This window comes from Loxodonta africana, chromosome 19 (genome assembly GCF_030014295.1).
Source record: "Loxodonta africana isolate mLoxAfr1 chromosome 19, mLoxAfr1.hap2, whole genome shotgun sequence".
Lineage (NCBI taxonomy): Eukaryota > Metazoa > Chordata > Mammalia > Proboscidea > Elephantidae > Loxodonta > Loxodonta africana.
Genome location: NC_087360.1, coordinates 42,565,875 through 42,588,411, shown reverse-complemented (window position 1 = coordinate 42,588,411; position 22,537 = coordinate 42,565,875). Strand labels below are relative to the sequence as shown.

Genomic DNA, 22,537 nt, shown 5'->3' with positions numbered 1-22,537 from the left:
CCTGAAATGGTTGAATATCGACCAATTCTTTTTGGTACAGTGACTGTGTGTATGCCTTCCATCTTCTTTTGATGCTTCCTACGTCATTCAATATTTTCCCCATAGAATCTTTCTATATTGAAACTTGAGGTTTGAATTTTTTCTTCGGTTCTCTCATCTTAAGAAATGCTGAGCATTTCCTTCCCTTTTGGTTCTCTATCTCCAAGTCTTTGCACATTTCATTATAATACTTTGCATTGCCTTCTCCAGCTGCCCTTTGAAATAATCTGTTCAAATGTTTTACTTCATCATTTCTTCATTTTGCTTTAGCTACTGTACATTCAAGAGCAACTTTCAGAGTCTCTCCTGACATCCATTTTTGTCTTTTCTTTGTTTCCTCTCTTTTTAATGACCTCTTGCTTTATTCATGTATGATGTCCTTGATGTCATTCCACAACTCGTCTGGTCTTTGGTCATTAGTGTTCAGTATGTCAAATCTATTCTTGAGATGGTCTCTAAATTCAGGTGGTATATACTCAAGGTATACTACAACCTCAACTTGAACTCACATATTAGCAATTGATGGCCTGTTCCACACTTGGCCCCTGACCTTGTTCTAACTGATGATATTGAGGTTTTTCATTATCTTTTTCCAAAGATGTAGTCGATTTGATTCCTGTGTATTCCATCTGGCAAGGCCACATGTATAGTTGTTGTTTATGTTGTTGAAAAAAGGTATTTGTAATGAAGAAGTTGTTGGTTTTGCAGAATTCTATTGTGCAATCTCCAGCCTCATTTCTATCACCAAGGCCATATTTTCCAACTACAAATCCTTCTTTGTTTCCAATGTTTACATTCCAGTCACCAGTAATTATCAGTTTATCTTGTTTGCATGTTTGATTAATTTCAGACTGCAGAAGTTGGTAAAAATTTTCAATTTCTTCATCTTCGGCCTTAGTGGTTAGTGTGTAAGTTTGAATAATAGTCGTGTTAATTGGTCTTTGTAGGCATAAGGAAACCCTCCCTGGTGGCATAGTGGTTAAGAGCTATGGCCGCTAACCAAAAGGTCAGCAGTTTGAGTCCACCAGGCAGTCCTTGGAAACTTTATGGGACAGTTCTACTCTGTCCTATAGGGTTGCTATGTGTTGGAATTGACTCGACGGCAGTGGATTTGGTTTTGGGGTCTGTAGGCATATGGATATTATCCTATTACTGACAGTGTTGTACTTCAGGTTTGATCTTGAAATGTTCTTTTTGATGATGAATGCAACACCATTCCTCTTTAATTTGTCATTCCTGGTGTAGTAGATCGTATATGATTATCTGATTCCAAATGGCTAATACCAGTCCATTTCAGCTCCATAATGCCTAGGGTATGGATATTTATGTGTTCCATTTCACTTTGGACAACTTCCAATTTTCCTAAATTCATACTTCATACATTCCACGTTCCTATTGTTAATGGATGTGTGCAGCTGTTTCTTCTCATTTTGAGTTGTGCCGCATCACCAAATGAAGGTCCTGAAAGCTTTAGTCCGTCCATGTCATTACGGTTGACTCTACTTTGAGGAGACAGCTCTTACCTAGGCATCTTTTGAGTGCCTTCTGACCTGAAGGGCTCATCTTCCAGGACTATATCAGATAATGTTCTCTGCTATTCCTAAGATTTTCACTGGCCAATTTTTTTCAGAAGTGGACTGCCATTTCCTTCTTCCTAACCTGTCTTAGTCTGAAAGCTCAGCTGAAACCTGTCCAACAAGGGTGACCCTGCTGGTATTTGAAATACCAGTGGCAAAGCTTCCAGTACCACCGCAACACACAAACCAGCACAGTATGGCAAACTGACAGACACGTGGTGGAGAAAGGGAGGTAGCAAATGGAAAGCAGATAGGCTGAGGTTGGTTGCTGGGGAAATGCTTGGGCAAGATGTCGCAACACAAATTGGGGCAGAATTAGTGCTGGGGGCAGGATGGGGCTATATACCAGGACACTACGACAGGAGGTGGCAGGTCTAGTTAGGGCTGCACGCCGGATTCAGTCAGAAGGCAATCCCTGATCAATGGCAGTAGAGGGTTAATTAGGAAGCAAGGTATGAGAGTTAGGGCAAAACATGGCCACTCTGCTTGAATTAATGTGGACACGGTGTTCCTCTGAACTGGCTGGCATCCATCAGCAGTCTGAATATGGCACTTGACATTTGGGACTTCCTGGTCCTTGGCTTAAACCCCAATTCCATTTTGTGGAAGTCCAAATCTACCCATAAGATTTCTGTAAATTTCTGAGTGTAGGAGGAGGGTGATTATGTTTTCCTGCTTGTCTTTGCCTCTAGAGTCCTGCATCCACAGAAAGTATCTCTTTTTCACACTGAACTGACCCCTTTAGCATTTTCTACCAAAGCTCTTCTCAGAACACATTTAAGAATGTCATAAACTTCACTGAAGATTGGGGTCAGGGTGATGAAGGAGAAGTTGCACTGCATGCAGCGAACAGGTTAAAATCTTACCTCAGAAATCCCTGTTCCCAAGTGCCTTTTGCCCAGCCTTTCATTCAGGGGTTTCTTCTTGGCCCTTCACAGCAGATAGGGCAAAGCCTTATACCACTCAGGTTCCACTCTCCTTCCCACCTCTTGTCCCACCCTTCTCATCCCTCTTTCATCCTCCAAAGAAAATGTAAATCTTCTTTTCTCACAAAAAACAAATCTAGCATTTCTTTTTGGCATGGGTTCTAGCTAATATCCATGCTGTGAGGATCTCACCTTCTACTTCAAAAACATTATCAAGTTATTTTCTCAAAGATAGTAGACTTTTAATTCATTGACCTGGATTAAATTTTGTAACATTGGAGCTTCCAGACTAACTATGAGAGAGATGGGGAGAAGGGATGATGAGGAGCGATTGGATTTGGAGGACCGTTGTTTCTAATCTCCACTCCAGAGTGTCTGAGGACTCCCCTGATCTTGTCACATGTTTGTGTTTTATCCCCCATCACCTTTGCTCCTAGACAGTAAAGACTTTAAAGACAGGGACTATGTTGTATCATCATCTTATCCCTGAAGCACGGACCAAGGTGCCCTGAACCCAGTAGATATTCAGTAAATATTTATTGAGCAAATAGATGTGCTCAGTGCTGTACTAATGGAGATGGTTAAAAAAGTTAATCTTTGTTTCTAAGGAGCTTATAGTCTAGTCAGGAAGGCAAAATAACACATATGAGAAAATCAGAGAATAATTAAGCCATGAGCCTTGTGGTACTGACTGGGGGGTGAATTTGTCAAGAATTTGGAAGTGCTTAATTAAGCATATCTACATTCTTTGTTGTATTTACAGCATTTAAATAAAATTGCGACTCTTATCCAGCTCATCAGTGATTCACATACCCAATTTTTCCATATTAAGAACAGAAGTGTATAGCCGTATTTTCAGGTATTTTTAAAGGGCATCAAAGATTATGAATTTCATTTTAGCATCAGCAAATGACAATCTAGTTTTAACAAGTTATTTTGAATTTAGTAAAAATATAAAACTCAAGTTAATTTTGTTTTCTGGTAATTATTCTAACAGGGAGAGATTTCCATGGGGGTATTAGGATGAAATATTGTTTTTGGGTATGTGACATGTTTCTGGGTATTTTAAGGGAAATTTAATCTGATTTTGGTCCAAATATAATTTACTCACAATAATGGAGAAATATTTTATATGCAGAGAAATCTATTGATGTTCTTAAAACTTTTCTCCTGGGAATAAGAAATCACATTTTTCTAAGAGTAAATCACAAAATGTCTGGTGTCTAATTTTTCTAACAAAATCTGAGTTAAGTAGCAAATTGGGCAGTTCCAGATCAATTATTTTTGTTTTTAATTTTTGAGTTTTTCTTTTAACGTCATGCAAAGGAAATTATTTTAGAGGAGGCTTTCTTTCTTATTCTGACAGTTTTATTTGCTAACCCATTTTTTTCTTCAAACAGTGGTTTTGGGAGATTAAAGTAATAAAACAATTTTGATGTCTGTGGATTAATGGTGTCTATATTCAGGATGTTTCAGACCTGTTAGAAGCTTGGAAATAGCATCTACATGTATTTCTTCATTTTAATTTTAAAATACTTTCTCAAAGAATTAGATACCAGTCCCAAGTAAATATTTTGAATTTTAAAGAGATTTAGGCTAATATATAGCCCAATTTTGTACTCTTGAAAGATCTGAGAACCATTTGCAAATAAATATTATGTTTTGGAAGCTAAACTTCAAAGAACTTTGGTAGTGTCAGAGTGTAAAGGGGATCTTTCGTGGTCATCCAGGAACCCAGAGGGCACAACCAAGTGTTTCAACTCCCTTGCTGTTTGGGGACACTACTCCTTTGGCACCCCTACATCTCTCCGGGTTTTGTCTTGACTTCCAAGATCTGATTTCGATCTGACTCATTTTGGCATCGTATATACTCGACGGCAGCAGGTTATATACAGAGGTATTGTCAGCTCTTCTCTTCCCTGGTGCAGGCTTTACATTTCTCACGGGCCAGAAGCCTGGGCAAGGGCCCAGCTCTTGCTCCACAGCTCTTTGCTGCCCTCTACTGCCCACAGCAAATGGCAGCTAACCCTTCCAGGGCCAGCTAGCTCATAGGTTTTGATACCTGGATCATTGCAATAGTCTTCTGGTCTCTCGGTCATTCAGCTCATCAAACAAATCATAGCCAGATAAATCTTCCTAAAATATCATTTCACCTGAGAAGCAGCTCAATTGTACTTTTTAGGTGCATAGACTGGAGATAGTCAGCCTGGGTTCAGACCCAGCTCTACCGTTTATTAACTGTATGATCTTGGGTAAGTTAATTAAACTTTCTATGCCTCAGTTTTCTAGTCTGAAAAATGAGGTTGATAATACCCTTATAAAGTGGGTATCATTGTTATGTGCCAATGATCTCGAAGGTGGCTCAGGACCAGACAATATTTTGTTCTCTCATACATGGGGCCACCATGAGTCAGAGCGGAAGGCAACTAACAGTAACAACGATAATATTGTTATGAGGATTTAATGAAATAAAATGAGAAATATTTAGAACAGTGTTTGGCACATTGTAATGCTAAATAACTGTTAGTTATTGTTATAATTATTACCACCCTTCTTTTAGGATTTGCTGTAGACCAGCATTTTCCAAAATATGGAAAATAATTCAAGTTGTTATTAGCTGGTTCAAGGGCATGGCGTTGAATAACAATCACATAGTGAAAAAACTATTCCTTTTTTTCAACTGTCTTTTAGCTTTTCTGATTATATCATGATGGAAGTGTCAGCTTGGTACTGAATGTTTTTAATCTTTCTCCAATACTTGATAATAATCTTTCAGCTATGCTGTTGTTGTTAGGTGCTGTCAAGTTGGTTCCCAGTCATAACGACCTTACGTACAACAGAACGAAACACTGCCTGGTCCTGTGACATCCCACAATCGTTGTTAAGCTTGAACCCATTGTTGCAGCCACTGTGTCAGTCTCTCTCTTTGAGGGTCTTCCTCTTTTCCACTGACCTACTTTACCAGGCATGGTATCCTTCTCCAGGAACTGATCCCTCCTGATAAGATGGCAAGGGACAGCTATAGGCTTTCAGAATTTAAAAATAGCCATTTTGACAGAGTTTTTCTATTTCTGGCAAATGATGCTGGTTTTCCATTTATAATTATAATATAAATGTCTTTTAAAATTAATCTAGGTTAACAAAGGTGAGTTTAAAATACTAAGTAAATATTAAATATGTCATACTGTAGCTTGATACATGGCAAAAACATGAACATGGTCCACAAATGCCTGAAGTTGGAGGAGCACATGCTTTTGGCCTTCACCGTCTGTCTTCAACTGGCCTGGTGCATTTTCTGCTCTCCTCATGGGCCTCTATTATAGCCAGACTGCCCCATTGATTACTGACATGTTCTGAGCATTTCTGATTTTTTTTTTTTCTCAAGGCTGCCTTCCCAGTTCCTCTCCACTTTCCCAATTTTCACTCATCCTTAAACCCCCCATTCAAAACTGACGTTCTCTGCAAGGCCTTCCGTCCATACCTTGGCTCTAGTCTCCTTCATCTAGACCTTGACATGCTCATCATCTGTTCCATTTTCGGTATATGATTCTGTTATTTCCATGTGTAGGTCTTGTTTCTTCAGCTGGAAGAAAAGGACTGGACTATCCTTTAGGACGGGGGTGTGATATTATCTTAATACTCTTATTAGGGTATTACAGTGCCTTGGATGCAATAAATATTAGTAAATATTTTATTCTAACTGCTGTGTTTCTGAATTGAAGTATAATTTATATACCACCAAATTCACCTATTTTAAATTCACCTGTTTTAGCTGTACTGCTAGATCATTTAAAATAAATTTATACAGTTGCATAACCATCAAAATAGTCCAGTTTTACAACTCTTTCATCACCCCTAAAAATTCTCTCTTGCTATTTGTAGTCACTCCCCTCTACCACCCTCAGGCCCAGGCAACGTTTGATCTATTTTCTGCCTTTATAAAGAAATTTTAAGTAAATGGAATTATGCAATATGTAGCCTTTTCTGTCTGGCTTCCTTCACTTAGCAAAATGTTTCCGAGGTTCATCCATGTTGTTGCTTGTATTAGTGGTGTTTTTGTTTTTATTACTTAGTAAAAAAAAAAAATGTAGCAATGGATATATTACATTTTGTTTATCCATTTACCACTTGGTGGATATTGACATTTTTGGTTTTCGGGTATTACGAATAATACTGTATGAACTTCACATGCATGTCTTTGTATGAATATAAGTTTTCATTTCTCTTGGGTAACTAGGAGTGGAAATTACTGGGTCATATGGTAACTGTAGGTTTAACTTTAAAAAGCTGCCAAATTGTTTACCATTTTATACTCCCAAAAGCATTGTATGAGTGTTCCAGTTTCTCCACGTTGTAGGCAACACTTTGTATTGTGTGTTTTTTTTTTCTTATAGCCATTCTAGTGGGTGATTAGAGATGAATCAAGGGTGACTTGGATTTTCAGGTTGAGTAATTTGGTGTTTGGTACTACCATTTAATGGGAGGCTGAGAGAAGAATGGACATTTTGAGGAAAATCGAGAGTTTTGGTTTAGCCAAGTTGAGTTTGAGATGCTTCTTAGCCATTCAAGAGGAACTATTAAGTAGGTAGCTGGATATAGAGGCCAACTATGTTCATTCCATCTATGTAAATTTATTAAATAATGCACCCTGAGGTAGCTGCTTCAATTTTCCGTATCCTAGATGTCTGTCTGATGGTTGGGACAAGTCATAAAACTTGTGATGTCAGTTTTTTTTAATCTATAAAATAAAATAATACGTGTCCTTCCTCCAAAGGTTGGGTGAGGAATGAATGAGTTAAGGAGTGTGAAAGTGCTTATTGTTATTGTCTAACCGCTTATTTTGCACATAACAGGTGCTTAGCAAACACTGACTTAATAAATCGAAGAATGCAGGTAATAACCAAGTATGTAATGGTGGAAAAAGGGAGAGAGGGAGGGAGGGAGAAAAGAGAAAGAGTGGAAGAGAGAAGAGAAAGGAGGAGAGAGGGAGGCAGAGAGAGGAAGGAAAAGAGTGAGAAGAAGGGGAGGGGAGAGGGAGAGAAAGAGAGAGAGAAGAAAGGAGAAGGAGGGGGGAGAGGGAGAAGAAGTGGGAAAAGGAAAGAGAGGGAGAGAGAGACATGGGAAGGGTGGTCCATCAGAATTCCAAATTTGAGCTTGGTGGAAAATGGAATTTATCTTTTATTTTATGGCACCAGGAAGACAACATGGAAGAGTTAGGATTTTACCAGAAATTTAAATGATAACATTTACCACATAAAGCATAACGGTTTGCATGTGTTTTATCTTAATACAAGACTTTAAACTTCTCGAGGATTGGGGCCATTTCTGATGTGTCTCTGTATTTCCTAGAGCCTTAGCTTGCTGCTTTTACCATAATATGAACACAGCAACAAGTAAAAAAAATTAGCACGAAAATACCTTGCGGGGGAGAGCGTGGTTGGCAAACAAATGTAGAAGATGCACATTATTTACGTAAAAATATGGTAATCTACTTTCTGTGTCACTGGATTTGCCTATTCTAGACCTTTCATATAAATGGAATCATACAATATGTGGACTTTTGTGCCTGACTTCTTTCATTTAGCATAATGTTTTCAAGGTTCATCCATTTTGTAGAATTTACCAGTATTTCATTCCTTTCTACTGCTGAATAATATTCTATTGATGGGCTTTTTGGATTGCGTCCACTTTTTGACTATTATAACTAATGCTGTTATGAACATTCATGTAGAACTTTTTGTCTAATTCAAGAGATTTATCGTTCTAGCTCTTATATTTAAGTTTGTGATCCATTTTCAGCAATTTTGCATATAGTTTGAGATCAAAAATTTTGATGTGGGGGTCCAAATTCATTCTTTTCATGTGATATTCAGTTGTCCTAGCACCATTTGTTGAACAGAGTATTCTTTTCCCCATTGAAGTTTTGTGGCACCCTGTTTAAACCAATTGACCATGAATGTATGGGTTTATTTCTAGACTCTCAGTTCTATTCCATCTATATTTCTTCCCTTATGCCAATATTACACTGTCTTGATTACTGTGGCTTTGTAGTAAGCTTTGAAGTTGGGAAGTATGAGCCCTTCAGCATTGTTCTTTTTCAAGATTGTTTTGGCTATTCTGAGTTGCTTGCATTCCCTTATTAATTTTAGAATCAGCTTGTCAATTTCTGCAAAAAAGCCAGCTGAGATTTTAATGGGATTGCATTGAATCTGGGTCAATCGTGGAAGTATCTTAACAATATGAAGTCTTTCAAATCCATGAGTATGAGATGTCCTTCCATTTATTTAGGTTTTTAATTTCTTTCAACAATATTTTCTAGTTTTCAGTGTGCAAGTCTTGTGCTTCTTTGATTAAATTTATTCTTCTTAATGCTATTGTGATAGAATTATTTTCTTAGTTTCATTTCTGGATTTTTCATTGCTAGTGTGTAGAAATACAACTACTTTTTGTATGTTGAGCTTGTATCCTGCAACCTTGATGAACTTGTTCATTAGTTCTAGTAGTTTTTCTGTGGGTTTCTTAGGATTTCTATGTACAACATCATGCCATCTGCAAATAGAGATAGTTTTACTTCTTTTCCAATTGGGATGCCTTTTATTTCATTTTCTTGTCTAAATGCTTTGGTTAGATCCTCTAGTAAAATGTTGAATGGAAGAGAAAAGAGCAGACATCCATGTCTTATTCCTGATCTTAGGGAGAAAGTTTTCAGTTTTTCACCATTAAGTATCATGTTAGCTGTGAGCTTTTTGTAGGTGTCCGTTGCAGTTTGAGGAAGTTCCTTTCTTTCCCAGTTTGTTGAGTGTTTTTATCATAAAAAGGTGTTTTATTTTCTTAAATTCTTTTTCTGTGTCTATTGAGGTAGTCATTTGGCTTTTGTCCTTTATTTGATTTATGTGGTGCATTACCTTGAACAAACCTGCATGCTTGGAATAAATCTCACTTGGCCATGGTTTACAGTCCTTTTTATAAACTACTGAATTTAGTTTTTTAGTATTTTTGCACAGCATTTGTAAGGGGTAGGGGCCTTTAGTTTTCTTTTCTTGTTATATTTTTGTTGGTTTTGGTGTCCGTGATTATCGGCCTCATAGAATGAGTGGGGAGGTGTTCTCTCCTCTTTTTTGGAAGAGTTTGTGAAGGTTGGCATTTCTCCTTTAAACCTTAGTTAGAATTCTCTACTAAAGCCATCTGGGCCTGGAATTTGTGTGTGTCTCTGTGTGTGTGTGTGTGTGTGAAGGGCATTTGTTGATTACTAATTCAATCTTTTTACTTGTTATAGGTCTATTCAGATTTTTAATTTCATCTTTAATCAGTTTTGGTAGTTTCTTCTGAGAATTTGTCCATTTTTTTTTAAGTTATCTAATTTATTGATATACAGTTGTTCACAATATTCACTTATAATCTGTTTTACTTCTGTAAGATTGGTAAAAAGTGCCCCTCTTTCATTTATGATTTTAGTAATTTGAATCTTCTCTCTTTGTTCTGGTCAATCTAGCTAAATGTTTGTCAATTTTGTTGATCTTTTAAAGAACCAACTTTTTTTTTTTTAATTTTCTCTATTGTTTTTCTGTTTCATTTATTTCTACTCTAATGTTTATTTTTTCCTTCCATCTGCTAGGTTTGACTTTAGTTTGATCTTCTTTTTCCAATTTCTTTAAGGTAGGAATTTAGGTGACTAACTTGAGATCTTTCTTTTACAGTGTAGTTATTTATAGCTATAAATTTCCTTCTGAGAACTGCTTTCACTGCATTTTATAAGCTTTGGCATTTTATGTCTTCAATTTTGTCATCTCAAACTTTTTCTATTTTCCTTTTGAATTGTGTAAAAGTGTATTGGTTAATACTGACATATTTGTGAGTTTCGCCAATTTTTTTCTGTTATTAATTTTTAATTTCATTCTATGTGATCAGAGAATTTACTGTGTGTGATTTCAGTCCTTTTACATTTATTGAGGCTTGTTTTATGGACTAGCTTATGGTCTGTTCTGGAGAATGTTCCATGTGCAATTGAGAAGAATTTATATTCTGCTGTAGCATAGTGGTTAAGAGCTACGGCTGCTAACCAAAACATCAGCAGTTCAAATCCACCAGCTGCTCCTTGCTACCACTTTTATTCCCTTGTCCTTTCTTTTACTGTATATTTTTGAGTTATGTTTTTAGTGGTTCCCCTGAGTACTGCAGTTGCCATCTTAATTTATAGCAGCCTATTTTGGATTAGTAGGCAAATGGTTAAGCACTTGACTACTAGCTGAAAGGTAGGCAGCTCAGACCCACCCAGAGATGTCTTGGAAGACATGTGTGGTGCTCTGCTTCTGAAAGGTTAAAGTCTTGAAAATCCTAGGGAGCAGTTCTACACATGGGGTCGCTTTGAGTTGGAATCAACTTGGTGGCAACTAACAACAACAAAAACAATTTGCATTAATACCAAGTTAATTTAAATAGCGTACAAAAATTTTGCTCCTTTATAGCTCCATTTTCCTCCCTCCTTTATGCTGTTATTATCACAGATTACATCTTTATCCATTATGTGCCCATCAGCATAGATTTATAATTATTGCTTTATATAATTGTCTTTTAAATCAGATAGGAAAAGAAGGGAGTTACAAACAGCAAAAAATACATTTATATTGTCTTTTATATTTTCAAAAGTAGTTACTTTTACCAATGCTCTTTATTTCTTCATGTAGATTCAAATTACCGTCTAGTGTTACTCATTTCAATCTGAAGGACCTCCTTTCTTGTAGGGCAGGTCTGCTAGTGTTGAACTCTGTCACGTTTTGTTCATCTGGGATATCTCAAAGTCTTTTTGTTTCTTGAAGGATGATTTTGCTGGATGTCAAATTCTTGGTTGATATGTCTTTTCTTTCAACCCTTTGAATATATCATCCCATTGTCTTCTGGCCTCCATGTTTTCCGATTAGAAATCAGCTGTTACGCCTATCGAGGGTCCTTTGTTGCTATGAGTCCGAATCGACTCTCCATGGCACCAGGTTTTTTTTTTTTTTTGGTTTGTACTTGATGAGCCGCTTCTCTCTTGCTGCTTTCAAGATTCTCATCTTTGTCTTTCAGAAGTTTGATTATGAATTGAAAATCCACTGTGATCCTTCCTACCTTTAATTACCCATCAGAAAAGATAGCATGGGACATTTTGTTAATGCTTTAATTCAACCTTTGTGAAATCTTTATAGCATTTCTCTAATCTATCAACTTTATGACTTAGTAATACATTGGTTTGATTTTCATTATCATAATTCATATGTTCATAGAACTTCAGAGTGATAATTATGTGATCCATTCTCATCAATCATTTGCTTGATGGATTTGTTGATCACCTGCATATGGAAGGCTCTGTGTGAGACTTGTATTGTTTTGAGATAAGTAACACATAGTCCTGCCTGTGAGGATAACACATTTGATTGGCAGAGCACCACACTCAACTAACTACAATACAATAGGACTATAAGATGGACGTATGTTATGAGTATAATCAAAGAATTATGGAATCACAGAGGAGGAAGTTATTGATTTTCATATTTGATAAACAAACTGAGGATTAGACAGATCAAGCAATTTGAAACCTTGAGGTCACATAAATTAGAAAGTGGCAGAGCCAGGGACTAGAACCCATTTGTTTGGGTTCTTTATATGAAACTATGGGACTGTAGGGTGTAACAGTTCTGTATTTTCAAGCTTCAAAGGTAAAAATGATTTTTTAAATAAGGTAAATGTGTGAAGCACATACTGGCTATTTTGCCTCAAGAGGCATACATGCTACAAATAAATGTATGGTCATTAGAATGTAGTAGTATAAATGTAACAAATAAGTGACTATGTTAAAACGTGAGTATCAAAATATGAAAAGATATTTAATTTTGCTAGGTCCACATTGTTTTTTCTTTCCCTTTTTATTGCTATTTCTGTTTTTGAAAAGAACCTCCCATCCTATCCCCCTCCCCACGGCATCTCCAGCAAAGTTTGGAATAGGTAAACTTTATATTAGAATTTCCTTAAAAATACGATTTACTGGTCAGAGCCTACATTCTTTTCCCATAGGATAATGACTTATTTGGTCATACAGTATTAATTTTAATCTGCATGCTTCCTTTTCTATTCTCCCATGATTCTTTGCAGCAGGACAAGGAAAACTAAGTCTTATAAAATGAAATACAGTACGTGCTGCTTATTAAATTTACATACATCTCTTCTCACAGGAGATTTTTGATTCACTGCATTGTGCATATGTCGCATATGGACATTTCTAGGAAACAGATTCCTTATTGCTGAGCAGTGAGTGGCTTCCAGTACTCCATTATTGCTCTGGGAATGTGTTAGTAATGATTATGAAAGGTAGGATACCGTGAAATCTGCAAGGTGATTTGGCAGAAGTCGACGCTGTTGGTGCCAGGATTTGGGTACCATACCACAGTTTCCTGTTTTCAAATGTATTAATTGATCTGCAAAGGACATCTTTTGGAGACAAGAATTCAGACAGACTGGCACAGGCTGGAGCTCCGCCAAGACTGCTCGGAAGGTTGCCATACTGGGAGTAGAAGAGTGATGTGAGAGAGAGAGAAAGAAAGAGAGAGAGGGGCAGAGTGAGAGGGAGAGCTGAGGAAAGAAAAAAAAAAAGGCAAGACTTGGCACAGCTCAGTCAGATCAGCTTCTTTTGTCTGCTTTCTCGGCTTGAGCTTCAGGAAGGAAAACCGTCCAGGGGTACAGACAAACTCAGAACTTTTTGTTTTTCAAACTCAGAAGGTTTTTTTTTTTTTAACTCTCTTGGGCTCTTTGAAAGTATTGGTACATACAGTGACTTTAGTCATCAGTATTAAGGGAAATAAAATGCTGTTTTCAAAATGAAGCTTCCACAGTGTCCATGCATTTGGGAAATACTGTATTTGATTTTTTGCATGTATGATTATACCATGAGAGACAGGACTAATTTAGAAGATGGCAAGGCAAATTTTAATTAGAGAGGATATGAATTTTTTACAAAATAAAGTCTGTTCATCAATACAAACCTGCTTTCAAACCAAATCAGACATCCTTCGGAATGTGTCCAGAACGTAAGTTTTTAGATTTTATTTTATTTTTTCCCATTTATAGGCATTAACTTTTCAAGGAGCCTTTCTAAGATTTTATGCAACCCAGTCAAGAAGTCAGGGTAAAAGTTGTTCTATGTGTTTAAGAAAACATTTTCTTAAAGCAGCAGCTTTTATTTCTGCTGCTTCCTGCTGTCCTAAACTATCCCCCAGCAATTAGTGACAACACTGAAGACCAGAAAGGCAAGCTGAAGACACCCAGACTTCGCTTGAAGGGCAAACAAGAAATGTGAGCTTGGTCATTATTTTTTTTTGTGTCTTTGCTCTGAACCATTTTTGGAGGGTTGGGGAGGGGAGTGGGTAGGTGTCTATGTCTAAAAGATGTGTGCGATTAGTGAATTCTCATTGTGAGAAGGAAATGATAAAAGGTAATTTTTGTAATGTTGGCAGAATGGCTGGGAATGGTAGAGAATAGAAATCTAAATGTTTCTTGAGAATTAGAGGATAGAAATCTAAATGTTTCTTGAGGATAAGAAGTAGTGAGCTGTATTTGAAATACTTTGAGAAAAATTCCATTGTTTTTAGTTGGTTAGATTTTTATAATTAAACGATTACTATAGCTTGGCTCTCAAAATTTTTTAAGAAGGAAAATCTGGAAAGTTCATCGATTTTCTTTTTAAAACTATCTGGTGTCTTAGTTATATATATACTTTATATCTAATTTCTTAACAATAAATACTACCTATTAGGCCGGGTTATGGTTGGATTGTGATAGTTCTGCTCTGAAAATCAGCATTTTTGTAGGAGAGGGTAAGTGTAAGTCACGTATTTTTGTGGACCTCCCTCCTTGCTAGTAAGTATTCTAATTTTAAAAAAGAGAGTTTGAGTTGTAGGATTAGGTTATGACTTATTATAACAATATATCTTCTTTTTATTTTATATATTAAAAGAATAGAAGAAAATCGTATATATTTACATAAGTGCTAATCATTTTGGACAGTATAAAAGACTGTTCCAGGATCTATGCTTTTGTTTTGAGTATGTAATTATTAATTTGTTAACCCTTTGACAAAAAAAGGAAAGATTTTTTCTTTATAGTTATATTATTTTCCACCTTACGTTGTCAATTTTTTTAAATGGTATTTATAGAATTAGAATGATACATCAGCAATTCTGAGAATGGCATTTAATATACAAATATGATTTAGTATGAAATCTAATATAAGTGTTTGAATAGTTAAGCTAATGTACTAATCAACATTTTGATGTTCAATAAAATGAAATTACTTTTATGTTTATGTGAGTTGCCAAAATGACAACCTTTGTTTTATAAGCTTCTTTATACACTACCTTGCTCATAATCCTAAAATGGATGCCAAGACATAAAAGACATGCTGATAGTCTCTGGAAAGGAAATGTTTGCATGACTATAGTCTTCTATTTTGAATAATCACAGGATCATTCATGCCTGTACTAAAAACCAACAATATTTGAAACAAAAAGAAAGTTCAGTAAATAAGTTTAAATGAGAGCTACATTTTAATATTGTCCATCTTATTACCGATTTTTATTTACTTTAATTTACTTCTTGAAAATTTAACATAACCTCTTCTCATTTTGGTTGCTAATTATATAACTTCTTTAATTTATCTTAGATAATTTTTTTTCTTAAAGTTTGAAGAATCTTTACTGGCTTATTTTTTAACTTCTTTGCAGCGAACTCAGTGAGAACAAACTTATCTTATATTCAAACTATTTTATGTCCACGTATTATTTTCTAACACTACAATGAAGAGTAGATAAATTAAGAAATGAAGATGTCAGAAGATACTTTAAGAAATGTTAAATTTCTCGGTTTTCGTAGAACTATCTTTTATAGTTTATTAGACTTAAGATTTTATAAATATCAGCTGTTATATCCCATGAAGTTTCTTAGCAATACATTATCTCTGGCCTACTTGTTACATACCTTAAAATGATGAAGTTCCCTATTAAGATACTTCTTGTTACCTGGTATAATAAATACTCCTTTGTACAACCATTTTTAAAGATATGTTTAAGAAATTGTGTGGATTACATTTTTAAAAAACATACATTCAGGTTTAACATAACACATGGGTCTTTACTTTTAGACTTTCTATTAACAAACACATTGACCTATAAAAAAAAACTTTTAATTATTTCCACATGAGAATATTTCAGATCTTATTTTAAAGTGTATAAATGCAAGTGGTTTGATTGTAAATGAACTCTATTTCAGCATATATTCATTGTAGTTTGAAATGTATATTTCGAAGTAGAGTTATTAAGACAGATTAATATTTAACTACTACTTGATAAAGCTATAATTAAATTCCATTTGGATGTATATACCTGAACATACAAATACCTTATTTTATAAACAATTCATGAGCCTCTCAAGGGGGCTTAGTCCAGTATTTTATAATTATTTATTCATTTATTCAACAAATGTTTAATGAGCACCCACTTAAATATGCTAATATTCTATTGAAGTTATTTTGGGCAATAGGGAAGGAAGCCACATAGATGAATGGAAGAGGGAATAGACTTAAAATAGAGGTACAAAAGCCTAGTTAGAAAAGAGCAGTACTGCCAATGAGATTTCTTCCCATAAAGTATGTTAAATTTTATTGCACAATACATGTATTATAGAATGTTATTATAAAAAATCAGGAAATTAGGTGTAGTTCATATAGTTATAGGAATTTTGTTTTAACCATTGTTTAGACGGCTGCATCTTATTAGTCAAAAAGCTTCAGTTGTTCAAGTTTTCTGACAGATGTGTAAAATAAGCAATTCAAATGCTGTGAGGAAGAAATGGGGAAGATTGAACCACTGCTCACATGCTAGATTTTATGTATGTTGAAGCAAGTGTCGCTGACCCTTTCCAAGATGTGGCTGTAGTGTAAAAGGCAGTGACCTAATTGTAAGAGATTTTTTCTTTCCATTGTTTTCTTTTGTGAGAAAGAGGAGGAAGAGGCGGCCAATTCCACATCCTTAAGCCAGCATGGCTCTTTGAAAGTAAGTTTGATGGGGGCAGTGTATTTTAAAGGGACCAATCAGTTCACTTCATGTATTCTCTAAGGTAATTATTTATGTTTTTTTATCCTTAGCTTTGTTCACTAACAAAAAAGACTCATAGGTATAACACATCTTTTGACTCTAGATGTAAGTGAGCACTAAACTTAGTAGCTTACTTTATCGCATGCAGTTGTTCTCTAATATAATAAAGAAAGTATAGGTTCATATTCTGAAAAAAAAAAATAATAATTCTGAAGAGGAGATAAAAGTCAGGGAGATAAGCTCGGAGGCTGTTGTGGTAGCCAAGGCCTGTGGCAGGGATGGTGGCTGATGGGATGGAAATAAGGAATGTTTCAGCAGCAGGTATGCACTGCTGAAGTAATTCCATAAATATTCCCCGAGGCCCTACTACTCTGTGCCAGTCAGCATGTAGGATGTAGGGGATACAAAGATATAATTTCCACCTGTAAGGAATTCATAGTATAGTGGGGAGGAGTAGGGTAGGAATAACTGATATACGTGTATCTCTTGATAGTTTACCAAATGCTTTCACCTGGTATCTCATTTCATCCTAGCAGCAATGTCTAGTACAAGGACTGGTATAATGGACACTCAATAAGTGTTTACTGAAGGACTAAACCATTAAGACTGCTCTTGAATCTTATTTAAGAGAATTTTTTTCCTCATGGTTGAGAAACAAAAAGCACTGTGCTTGTTTTTACCTTGAGTTTGTGTTGCTGGTGGGGTGGGGGGTGGTGTGGAGCCTAAGACCACATTCTTTTTGACTGTGTTAGGATCACCTGAGGTAGCCATTGTGGACAGTATAAGATAAGGGCTTGGGTGGTACACAATGGCCCTGACTTCCATTCCCTCTTCAGCGGGCCTCCATTCTCTTGTGTTTTCTCTGTCCTAGATTCTCCAAAGGATCCCATAATGTCTGTTAGGATTTGTTGGTGTAGGCTAGGCATTGAGCAGACCAGCTGAATTGTCTAACAAGTTTAAAATATTTGTGAGCATGGAAAGAAGGATAAGGGAATGGAGACAGAGAGAATGTGTTAGGGAAAATGTGGAGAGCTGAGGGCACTCCTTCAGTCCTGTCAGTAACTTACACAGTGAGGCCTAGTAAAACTCTGAGGGTGTGTGTGGTACGTTGGGGTTAGAATGGAATATCAGAAACAATCAGTGCCAAGAGTGTGATAAGGCATTATAGGGGCTGTAAAATGGTTGGTGAGGCCAGTTTATGTTGAACAACATCTTTCTAGATCTTTCTTTAGGGGTGTTTTGAATAGGGAGCAGAGTCAGGGCCATTGTGTATAGTTATGGAGTGTGCCTTGCAGAGAGATATCTGGCTGAGGGGATGTTTGGGGACTGAAATTCAGCCCCTTCTCTTCTGCCCAAGCCCTGTGCCTTGGTGTGCTTGGATAAGGTACATGGGGAGCATGGGTGCTAGTGGTGGCTCTGGAGAGAATGGGCAGTAGGGACAAATCCGGGCTTGAAATTGCAATAGGAGGGATGATCAAATGGGTTAGGGTTGGGAAGGCAGCATCCCAGTATTTGGCCATGTGATTCAGGTGGTGTGGGGAATGTAGTCAGAAAAGTTCCCAAGAACATGGTGATAGGCAAAGATGAGTGAGTAGAAATTCCAGTAAAGTAAAAGAAAATATTCAGAGAGTACTGAGAGTTAGGCGTTTAGTTGAAACCTGATAGGTTGTGAATAATAGCACCAACTCTGGAAGGCTCAACTTAAAAGTTTGGTAATTGGACTAAGGTTATTTCATTTCTCTAAAAGGAAGTACAGAAAAGAAAAAAAAAAGGTTACTTGTTTGTATTCTGTATTCCACAATGATATAAGAATTAAAATTTCTCCTCTGTTTTTTACAGTTAAGGACCTTTTGTTCCTGTACAAATAAATACATCTCTAATATATGGATCTTGAGGTTTTGTAGAAAACAGTTTGAAATTATGATTTAGGTTTCAAGGTATTAGTACTTCTGTAGTGATGCCATCCTTTTTATACCACGTATTAATGCCTTTTTCCTTTGTTGTTTTTGTGTGCCATTGTATTGATTCTGACTCATAGCAACCTTATAGGGTAGAGTAAAACTGCCCCATAGGGCTTCCTAGGCTGTAGTCTTTATTGGAGCAGATTGCTAGGTCTTTACTCCTGTGGAGCCGCTGGTGGGTTTGAATCATCAGCCTTTCGGTTAGCAGCCAAGCGCTTAACCATTGTGCCAGCAGGGCTCCTGTTTTTCCTTTAGCCATTCTTATTTTCCCTTACTTGAAAAGAACAAATTGTTCTCAGGGATCTGAGAGTACTTTACCAACCAGTTGCTGCCAAATCCATAGTAACTCATGGTGACCCCACGTGTTGGGTAGGGTTTTCAAGGCTGTAACCTTTGGGAAACAGATCGTCAGGCCTTTCTTCTGAGGTACCTTTGGTTGGGTTTGAACTGCCAACCTTTTGGTATAGTAAATGTGTGCTTAACTGTTTGTGCTCCTAGGAACTCCTGAGAGTGCTTTACTTTAGGTATACTCAAAAGAAAGCTATTTTTGAAACAAATATTCCTTTAATAATATGTGTTAGAGAGGCTAGGCTTCAGAGTCTCACCAATCTGAGTTTGAATTTTGAATCCACTTTTTAATTGGGCACTTTGGTCAAGTTATATAGGCCTAGTTTCTTCACCTATAAAATGGGGATAATGATGTCTCCTTCAAAGGGCTGTTGGGAGGAGAAATAAGGAAATATATTCTCAACTCTTAACATAGTATGTGACACGTAGTAAGTATTCAGTAAATGATAGATATTATTTTTATTGTTTGTTTTTTATATGACACAATAACCTGGATAATCCCTGGGTTGTATATACCTTACATTTAGCTTATTTTGTTGGTGCTACGTGTCTTTGATTACTTGCTTAATTATAGTCAAGCTCTCAAATTAGGGACTGAGCCTTTTCTAATTACTAGCTTCTCTGAGATTATGTGCTTACCAGTAATGCATTGAATAAAAGATTTTAAATGAAGAAATGAAATTATAGTTCCTTTTTTAAGTTAATTTTGAAAATTTATTTTTAAAAGTAGAAAAAACTTACTTGGGTAAGAATTCCATTTTCCTATTATTAGCGTGCTAGGTTTTATCAGAGGAGCTTTGGTGGCACAGTGATTAAAGTGCTTGGCTGCTAACAGAAAGCCCGGTGGTTCAAACCCATCGGCTGCTCCTCTCCACGTGAGAAAGATGTGGCATTCTGCTTTCGTAAAGATTTATAGCCTTGGCAAACCTATGGGTCCTGTAGGGTCGCTGTGAGTTGGGATCTACTTGATGACAGTGGGTAGGTTTTTTTCAGACTTTTTAAACTTAGAAGAGGTCAATATATTAGAAAATGATCAGAAGAAATGAGTTGGACTGGAGGCTTTTAAAATTTCAGTGATAAAGTATTTCATTTGAATTGTTAACCTGCACTTGTGGTTTCAGGTTAATAACACAGATCTTAAAGATAATACATATGTCTTGAGAGTAATAGGATTCTTAAAGGCCAATAATGACAGTACTGGATCGCAGTGCTTGGTCACTGGCTAACTGGATGGGTGATCATAGGCAAATCTAAATTTGGAAAGTTGACTTTCCATCAGTAAAATGGGTGTCATAATACTTACACCAAAGAGTTGTTAAGAATATTAGGTGAGAAAATATGCCGGGGAGCAATTTAACTGGCAAGTATTACACAATTTGAGAGAGAGTTATCTAGCTAGCCCAAGCACTTGACTGTTATTGGTGAAGATAGTGTACCTAGTTTTGTATGCCTTCCAGCTCTGCATGGTAGTAGGCAATGGATTATGCACATATATCCTTTTAAAATGCTTTAAAATTTTAATTATGAAAAATTTCCAAAGATGTAGCAAAGTGATGAATAAAATACAATGAATACCCATGTACCTGTTATCCAGAATTAACAAATGCCATATTTACTTGCTGAAGATTTTTTTTTTTTTTTAGAAAATAAAATGTTAAGCGTATAACTAAAGTCCTATTCTTTCATCTCTGAAATTGGTGTAGAACATTTCCGTGGACTTTTTTGTAGTATCACTGCATACACATGTAGCCATAAATAACTAGTATTTTATATGATTTGAAACCTATAAATGGTTTTATACCGTTCCTATTCATTTGCAAACCTGATTTTTCACTTGGTACTGTTTTTTGAGATTTATCCATGTTGTTAATGTAGACCTATTATCCATTTTTCTGTTGGTGGACATTTACTTTTTTGCTTGGGCTAACCATGCTGTAATGGCCATCTTTGTGCATATCTCCTACACATACGTGTAATCTCTGTGGTAACCAAAACCCGTTGCTGTAGAGTCTATTCTGATTCATAGCAACCCTATAGGACAGAGTAGAACTGTTCCATAGGATTTATGTCTGTGGTAGATACCTAGAAATGGAGCTGAGTTACTTTACAACTTTGCTAGTAATGCCAAATTATTCTTCAAAGCATTTGTGCCAGTTAACATTCGTTTTGTTTTTTTTTTTAATATAATTGTGTAAATAGTTTTTATTATAGTAAAATACACATAAAGTTTACCATTTTAACCATTTTAAAGTGTACTATTCAGTGGCATTTAGTACATTCACAGTGTCATGCAACCATCACCACTAATTTCAGAATATTACCCCAAAAGGAAACTCCATATCCGTTAAGCAGTCCCTCCCCATTCCCTCCTCCTCCAGTTCCTGGCAACCCAGTTAATATTCTTGCACTAAGATATCAAAGTTCTCATGTCTCTATATCTTCACCAATGTTTGGTATTATCAGACTTTAAATTTTTTATCAATCTGAGGGGCAAGACATGTACCACTGTTATCTTTATTTGCATACCTGATTACTTAGTGAGACTGAATATCTTTTTATATTAGCAATTTAGATTTAAATTCTCTCTTTATACTCTTTGCACATTTTTTTCATTAGGTTTGTTTTATTTTTACTGATCTGTGGTATATTCTATATACTAATCTTTTGTAACGTAGTTGAAAATATCCTCTTAGTCTTTGGCTTGTTTTTTCACTTTGTTTACGCTGACTTTTCAAATAAACTATGGTGTGTGCTTGGAAAATTGGAATGCTTGCATTTTTTACTTTCAAAGATGGTTTTACTGGTAATACTTAGAGTCCAATGTGTTGGATGTACCAGAGAGGGATTGTGGTACTAATATTTCATTAGCATGACCAGAATTTTATCCCTTTAATTAATATGTTGAAAATAGAATTTCTGATTTGCCATATAGAATTTTGGTCTATTTGAAATCTTTGGGCAGATTCCTAGTTCTACAACATCAATTGCTGAAGTAAAGACTATTGTGAACCCAAAACCACTGCTGTCAAGTCGATTTCCGACTCATAGTGACCCTATTGTGCAGTTTTAGAGAATTAACAAATGCCATATTTACTTGCTTGCTTAGGATTACTTTAGAGTGCTTAGAAGAGCCTCCTAAGCACACTAGTAATTCCAGCACGTTCTGATTGCCTCAGCAACATTACCAAATAGTAAGTTCTCTGGCCCTTAGAAAGAATGTTCTGTTGATCTGATTACGGTGATTTATATACAGTGAATACTCTCAGTGCAATAAGCACTTTCTCCTTTCCCTAACCAGTAGTCTTGCTAACAAAATAATCTAATTGAGAAATTCAAACTGTTGAGGCAAGTGGAAGTGAGTTGTGGCTGAGTCTCCTTGTGTATCTTTTGTTGTGCAATCAAGTAGCAATTATTCAGCAACTTTCCTCACACTGTCTTGGCTAAACAAAACCCACCTAATCTCCCACATCGCTTTGCGAAACAAAGAACACAGAAAATACAGAAACCAGGAGGCATGCGGGCAGATGTTGTATGTTCTGCATGGATGACTACTCCTTTCTTTGCTG

At 36.1% G+C, this 22,537-nt stretch overlaps 1 protein-coding gene across 17 annotated transcripts in view; it reads left to right on the top strand.

Moving 5' to 3' along the window:
• The window catches only part of MSRA (methionine sulfoxide reductase A), an 813,898-nt gene that overhangs the window by 73,925 nt on the left and 717,436 nt on the right, over window positions 1–22,537 (top strand). Inside the window, exon 1 of one of the 17 annotated variants that reach the window (XM_064272629.1) lies at window positions 1–22,537. This exon is cut by the window's left edge and continues 15,276 nt beyond it. The exons of the other annotated variants lie outside the window; for them this stretch is intronic. Within the exon in view, the coding sequence (XP_064128699.1) occupies window positions 22,486–22,537 (52 nt within the window). The 5' untranslated portion in view covers window positions 1–22,485. 17 annotated transcript variants of the gene reach the window in all.